Source organism: Aulostomus chinensis, chromosome 24 (assembly GCF_037954235.1).
Source record: "Aulostomus chinensis isolate RoL2024-O1b breed Wild chromosome 24, RoL_Achi_v1.0, whole genome shotgun sequence".
In the NCBI taxonomy this organism is placed as follows: Eukaryota; Metazoa; Chordata; class Actinopteri; order Syngnathiformes; family Aulostomidae; genus Aulostomus; species Aulostomus chinensis.
Window position 1 is genome coordinate 1,548,551 of NC_141343.1, and position 7,554 is coordinate 1,556,104.

Here is a 7,554-nt window from a genome sequence, read left to right on the forward strand (position 1 = left end):
TGATGTGTAACATGCTTTGCCACTCATGCAACAAGGCTACACAAAGTTGAAAGAAATCCATCAGCCAGTTGATTGGAAGTACAGTGACTGATTCACATGCAAACTGGGTTTCTTTTCCCTTTTTTCCTCTTCAGGGGAAGTTAACCCTCCAAAATTGTGAAGATTACCTTGGGAGGAACAGGAGATCCAAAAAAATAATACCTATTATATCAGGAGTGGGGAAAAAAAACAAATCTCATGAGCAAGAACTTAAACAAGCTGCAAATGCCCAATAAGAGCTTTATTAAAACACCACTTTGAACATGGGAATGCCACAAAAGCAAGTTAACACAAACTGCAGAACCAGGTAAAGAATAATAAAAAAAAAAAGCCAAGACACAAAATGAGCTTCTTTGAAGCCACTTTTAAAAAATACCCCAGGTGAGTAAATGCAAGCCCAAACATACAAACTTCTAAAGGTGTTCTACACTAAGACATTTAACCACATGATGCAGATCCTGAGATGGCACGATGTTCAGGGCACTTCAGGTTATACGGTTTTCTGCTGGCCCTTCTTTCCAATCAGAGACTTGTGGATATGTGGAATCACACCTGGAAAAGACAAAACAAGACGATGACCACTGGAATCAGTACATATGATACAAAATCCCATTTTTAATAGAATCAAGTATTCCTACAAGCTGAATGACAACTAGCGCACATGCCATAGTAGTGGCACTGTTAAGATGCAGGGTCGTCTTACCTCCGCCAGCAATAGTGGCCTTGATAAGTGAATCCAACTCCTCATCTCCTCTGATGGCCAGCTGCAAGTGGCGAGGGGTGATACGCTTCACCTTCAGATCCTTAGAAGCGTTTCCTGCCAGCTCCAGAACCTGAAAACCAAAAATCAGTTTAAAAAAAACAAAAAAACCACATTGGTCTTGTTTTTATGTAGCCATACATGGGGGTAGGTTCACATTACCTCGGCGGTAAGGTATTCAAGAATAGCCGCGCTGTACACGGCTGCGGTGGCTCCCACTCTTCCGTGGCTGGTGGTCCTGGATTTAAGGTGTCTATGAATACGACCCACTGGGAACTACGGGGGAGGAGGGATAACACAGGGTTCACCGTCAGCCCGGTAGGGGACGGCCACCAGCCGAGTAACCTCTGCGACATCTGGCTGTTAGCTTTAGTTAGCATAGCCGAAGGAATGAATGAACTAGTGGACAAACCTGCAGTCCTGCTCTCTGGGAGCGCGAAATAGCCTTCGTCTTAGTCTTCCCGGAGTCCTTTCCTGCCTTGCCACCGGCCTGTAAAGCGCATTAATATACAACAACCATCAGTTTACATATGAATAGCTTCCACATTTTAAACGAGCACTTTTCGGTGTTTTCCGCCTCATTCTATTGCTAGCTCCAAGCTAGCTAGCCAGCATGCTAAGCTAGCCTAGCATTAATCTATAACGACTATAAAGCCTATTTCTGCCGCAAAGAGAAAACCGTGCGACGTTAACGGCCAGAGGTGGAAACGTCTTTATACCTCGCTGGAGATTTTGTACGATTCTTACCATGTTTAAAATCCGCTAAAAAAATTCTCTCGGTACCGCACAAACGAAAAAGGCTCCGCCAAATAGCGATTGTGAGTTTGAACTACAATCCCCGCCTTCGATTGTCCGATATATAAAGCCTAAAGTATCCGGGTAACTGCAGGGAGAGCAACAGCCAATCAACTGTCACTGGCTGTATTTTGGCGTGACATTCAGCCAATGATGAATGGAGAACCCACTTTGCGGGAAAACGAGTGCGTTTCCGTTTCGGGTAGTGATGGGTAATGTAGTTACGATGTTTAATATCGCTATTCCTTTTGTCTTTTCCTTCTTTTTAAGCCTTATGAAGTAAGCTTTCAATGCAATTACATAGTGCTTTGCTAAGTACTGAAAAATATCCTCATACCCTGTTGTAAATTTGTCTTGTCACTCGCGCTGTCATTGTAGGTTTGACAACTTTCATTTATCATTTCTTGAACCATGACAGGCCCAGTGACAACTCAACGTGTGGTAAATGTCACACATTTGTAGTTAATGTCATTCAGCTTTTTGCTTTCTGTCTCCGATACATATTTCATGGCTTATGGTGTAATATTTGTAAAACAACAACAATCGCACAAAAAACCTGTTCAAATCATGTTTGTTGTAGACTTAATGTGATTTTCTGTTGTTTTTTTGTTTTTTGTTTTTTCCAGAAAAGTTTCTGCCATGGACTTCCTCCCCTTCTCTTCTCTGTGCTTCCCACCCTGGAGAGACTGATGCAGCCGCCACTTGAGGACCAGTGCTACAGCTTCTGCATGACAATTATTATTACTATAACTACTATGCTTGAGTGTATTTATGAAATTTGTTTATTTATATGATTATTAAAACCACTCTTATTGTTATTTTCAGTGCTCTGCATCAAATTTTGCCTCTTAAGTGTCCCGGGATAACTTGTGTTTTGATTTGGAACTATATAAATCTCTCCTGTACCTGAAGAAACCAATCTACCAATCACCATCCATAAATGTATATAAAAAAAATAGTCAGACTGTCCGGTTTTTCACATAATTTAGTGTTTAGTAAATTCTTGTAATTTTTACATCTCAGAATATTAGAAAAAAAATCCAACAAGTAGAGAAACAAACTATGGTGTAACACCCGCACTTCAAATACAAGTTAATATAAAAGTATGAAGACTAAAACATCAGGTTTATGAGTAACACTGAGGCGACTCCATGTATGAAACCATTGTCGAATTTCGTGAAATTCCTGATCCATCTGTTAATGATTCTAAACTGAGTGCACACATATTTTGTCACTGGGAGTGTCAGCTTACTGTAGTTACTTGTTGTGTCCACACGAGGGCAGTAAATGCCCTATTCATCATACACTTCACATGCCGTATATTTGAATACTGGATGGATGAAATACTGTGTTTTAATAGAGAAAATAGTTTAAGTGTTTACGTCCACATTAAATCACTGGAGGCAGGCTGATATTGTAATATGTTGCTCAAATATTGGAGTAAAATGATTAATTGACATTTTACCTTAGAGATGCAAGAACAGGAACTGTGATTTGAGACTTTTTGAACACGAGGGAAATATATTTTAACCATCATGTCAACAACTGACTAGAAATATTTTGTAGGTTAAGAACCTCCCTTACTGTGTCAGTATTTCAGCAGTAACTGTACTGTATTATTTTAGAAAGGCGTATTAATTGAAGCACACGTGGGTTTAATTCTCGTCCACCAAGTTAAGTCACGCTCACACATAAGGATATAAATCACAGCTATTTGTTATTAAGTCTTTCTTTTTTTTTAACTTTGAGTTTTTTTTTCCCAGGGTTAAAGGTTACATTTAATCCTGATAACAGCAGGAGTTCAGTCCTGAAACCAGAGAGCCTCCATTTCGTTCTGTCTTACTGTTGTGTTAATGTGTGGCAAGATCCAGTGTGTGTGTGTGTGTGTGTGTGTGTGTGTGTGTGTGTGTGTGTGTGTGTGTGTGTTCGAGCCAGCATGCACAGCTGGTGGTGGGCTGGTCATGTCTAGATGGCATGCCGTTCATTCTCTGCAAAACTCCCCTTTCAGCAGTCGCTCGCTCACTCACTCTCTCTTGACCTCTCGCTCTGCTCAATCTCTCCTCTCTTCATCAGTTTCTGTCAATCACTTCTCTCCTGCCTCCATCACAGGGGTCCACTTCTTTCAAGCCCTCCCCATGTGACCTCCAGTATTAAAGGGATAGTTCACCCAAAAATGAAAATTCACTTGTCTGTTGTCTCTCATGCTAATGGAAGGTCAGACATTGTCACCCTGTTAAAATAATGGCCTAAGTCATAATTTCAAGTTTTTGGGAAAACACACACACACAAAAAAAACATAACCAAATGCAGAGCATAAGATGTTTATGAATCATTTCAAAGAAAAAGGCCTTGGCATCCAATTTTTCGAACATTCTAGTGTGACTTAGGCAACTTTAAACCTGGCTTAAACTACCCTTTCATTCGAGAGTGCAAACTCAAAACTGAAATTACCCTGAGTTAAATTAAACAAATGTCAGGTAAATCAAATTGGTCAGGAGGCATTCCCTTTCCTCACTTCTCCAGAACCCATTTCCAACATCCAGTTTTGACAACCTTTTGAAACCTGACTATTAACTGTCCTATAATTGCATAAAGCAAACTCAAAAAGTAAATAACTCTCACTTAAATTGAACAAATGTCAGGTAAATCAAATGCTGTGGAGGCATGTCCCCCCCCCCCCCCCCCCCCCCCCGACCAGGTCTTCTTTGCTGGGTTTTTGCACTTCCCAGTTCTATTCAGTTTATTCCCTGAATCTTCATTCTCGGCCATCTTGATTTGCCTAAATATGTGGCAAATTGTCAAAGAAGTGATGACGCTCGAAAGGCATCACATGTTTCATGGACCGATTCTGTTGCTTCTTGAAGCAGCCGCCATCATGAAAGCTTGTTAAATTGCCCAAGTCAGACATTTTATCCTAAAGAATCAAAAATATTGACTTAGGCAAAAAAATAAAATGGCCTAAGTCCCCCTCTTGACATAGGCCGTTGTCCTACAGGGCATAAAGAGCATGATCCTTTCAACTAAGGATTGAGGTGATTTTACCAGAGATGGCCAGCATTATCAAGAGAGGATTTAGGCCCAAAACTCATTTTCGTCAAAAAAAAAAAAAAGGAGCTCATTCTATTTGCAGGCTCCAAGCAACCAATAGCTAGCTAGCATGCTAAGCTCAGCTAGCGTAGCAGTTATGGATAATGACTCACAGATATTTCCTGCGGCCAAGATGGCACAGTACGGAACATGGATACACAGAGAAAAGCTCTGCTGTACCTCGCTGGATGATGCTCAGTCCTTTCAATGTTGCAAATGATGCTGTAAATCATAATCAAATTGATCTCTGCGCTTCACAAAGTATCTGTTCGTAGTGAGGCATGTCGAGGTTTCAGGACACTTGGATGCCTTTGGATGAGCAGTGTGGAGACACCTCATTGATTTATTTATTTATTTTTTTTTAGGTTTTTCTTCCTTTCTTTGGGAGATTGCTGTCATATATTCTCCTGTAAAACTCCAGCAGTGTTGCATGGATAAAAAAGGACTTCGCCTGACCTTCGTTACCAAGAAGAGAAAACGACTGAATTTTGTTGTGTTTATTTTTTTTTTGGGGGGGGGGGGGTGAATTATCACTTTAATCCATAATCTCCATTGCTAGTTTGTTCTTCCTTTGGATCACGCCGTCAGTCGCGTTTGAGGTCAGACATGACGGAAGGCTTTCAAGGGCGTCCACCGGCGTGAGGAGAATGTTGGTCATTGTTGTATTTTTAGGGAGGAAAACACTGAACGCAGTGAAGTAAAGACATTTTTTCATGGATTTTGAATCCTGGATCTGAGATCTTATTGACTTTTTTCGACTCCTAGATTAAGTACAGGACATTATAAATAGATATATGCACAACATTGTTGCTATATTTGCTGTTTTCACATTATTTTACTTTTAGAATAGCAATCTCAGAAGTCAACTTCTTCAAGATTAACTGTGGACAACAACAAAAGTACAATGCACTAACTTATCTTGTCTATAAATAATTGTAAAGCAGATCAATAATGTATCTTTTGATACGAGCTTTTTCCATGTTTTAAAAGATAACTTAACAGGCAGCAATTTATTAATAATCATTGTTTTCCAACAATCATAATTACTCCTTCTACTTGATTTCATTTTTGTTGTGTTTCCTTTCCCATCTTGTGTGTTTGATTTGAGGTTTTTAATACATGAAATATCCTAGGATCTTATGGGTTTTTATCATATATGATCTGGTCAGATGTGACATTTACTTTTTTCTATTCAAGCACACTGCGTTTAAAATGTGCGACATACATAAATGTGACTTTAGTCATGCTACAAGTGGAGGACTCATGAGTTTCCATGTCACATTGCTCAGTCTTTGTGTGTGTGTGTGTGTGTGTGTGTGTGTGTGTGTGTGTAAGACATTTCCTTAGCTTTTACATATTTACCAATAGTAACATTCTTATTTCATGTTAAAGGAAGGAATTCAACAATTTTTCTCCATCAGGGAGTCGATATCTCATTTCTGAGTGTTGAGCGGAACTCAGGATGTCGGCTGTGTTTACTGGAAGCCAGATGGAACAAATTTGACTGTCCAAAGTTCAAACATATGTCAACATCCTAAAGCTTTTAAAAATAGCTTGTAGACAAAGAGAAAACCATGTTCATACAAGCTCTGTGCAGAACCTCTGGCCGGCTACATCGTGGGTTGCTAGTTATGATTGTTGAGCTTAAATCTTGGTATAAACCTGCACATACAGAAGTCCAATCGTCCATCGTCGTCTGCCGCTTATTCCTTACTAGTAAGGGTCGTAGGGGGTGGAGCCTATCCTATACGGGTGAGAGGCGGGGTTCACCCTGGACAGGTCGCCAGTTCATCGCAGGGCCAACATACAGAGACGAACAACCATTCACACTCACATTCACACCTACGGTCAATTTAGAGTATCAATCAGCCTCGTCCCCTCTTGATGTCTTTGGACTGTGGAGGAAGCTGGAGTACCAGAGAGAACCCAGCAGGAACAGGGAGAACATGGAGACTCACACAGAAAGATCCTGTGCCCGAGCCGGGACTCGAACCTGGAACCTTCTTGCTGAGAGGCCACAGTGCTGACCACTGCACCACCGTGCAGCCCCAGAAGTCCAATATTGAAAAATTTTAGAAGGAAATGTTATCTCTGCGTTTGAATGCTGTCGCACAGTATCTAGTCCCTTCATAGAACATATATATTTAAATACATGTACATGCGCACACCTAAAGAGTCAAATATAGAATATATCTATTAATATTTACTGTATATATATATATATATATATATATATATATATATATCATGGCATGATACTTTTGTCAATACAGTTTAAGAAGCTTGGAGAGAATTGAAGCCTGCAATGTCTCAACAATCCACTTGGGAACAACAAGAGGATGCGGGACGGGAGGAAGAGGAGATGGACATAGAGCGTGAGAAACTGTGATGTCACTGCGTCCGCTGGGGCTCAAGTGAAAAAAAAAAAAAAAAGGAAAACATATAAAAAAAAACTGTTGGTGGGAAAAGAGCTGACACTGGTTTAGTAGGTCGCTGCTTTACAAATACTTCAAAACAACATGTTAGCCAGTCAGGAATCGTGTCTGAGACGGTCCAGACGTCAATTTTAACCCCAAAACAAGAAAAATCAGTGTACTGTACTGAATGCTAATCAACATTGTTATCTATCTTAATAGGTCATAAACTGATGACATCATCCAAAAAGAATTTGGGTCACTAAAGACCATGAATATTCACACTCATCATTAGGAGGAGGTCTGTATGTGTGTGTTTGTGAGTGTTTGTGTGTGTGTGTGTGCGTGCGTGCGTGCGTGTGTGTGTGTGTGTGTGTGTGTGTGTGTGTGTGTGTGTGTGTGTGTGTGTGTGTGTGTGTACGTGTCTTTCAGCAAACCTACATCACAGTTTGTGGTCAC

General features: G+C 40.4%; 1 protein-coding gene across 1 annotated transcript; it reads right to left on the reverse strand.

Annotated features, from left to right (window-relative positions):
• Positions 1-249: 249 nt before the first annotated feature.
• Positions 250-1,703, reverse strand: LOC147238327 (histone H2A.Z). Its single transcript, XM_086198096.1, has 5 exons — positions 1,547-1,703; positions 1,212-1,289; positions 962-1,075; positions 743-872; positions 250-591 (listed from the first exon to the last, which is right to left on the reverse strand). Exons 1-5 carry the CDS (start codon positions 1,547-1,549, stop codon positions 530-532), a joined length of 387 nt encoding a protein of 128 aa, XP_086054222.1. The 5' UTR covers positions 1,550-1,703; the 3' UTR covers positions 250-529.
• Between the last annotated feature and the right edge of the window lie 5,851 nt (positions 1,704-7,554).

Coding starts and splice junctions, on each gene's coding strand:
- LOC147238327 (XM_086198096.1), bottom strand. Junction 873..961: donor TTGAATACCTTACCGCCGAG/GTAATGTGAACC, acceptor TTTGGTTTTCAG/GTTCTGGAGCTGGCAGGAAA. Junction 592..742: donor GGCCACTATTGCTGGCGGAG/GTAAGACGACCC, acceptor TGTCTTTTCCAG/GTGTGATTCCACATATCCAC.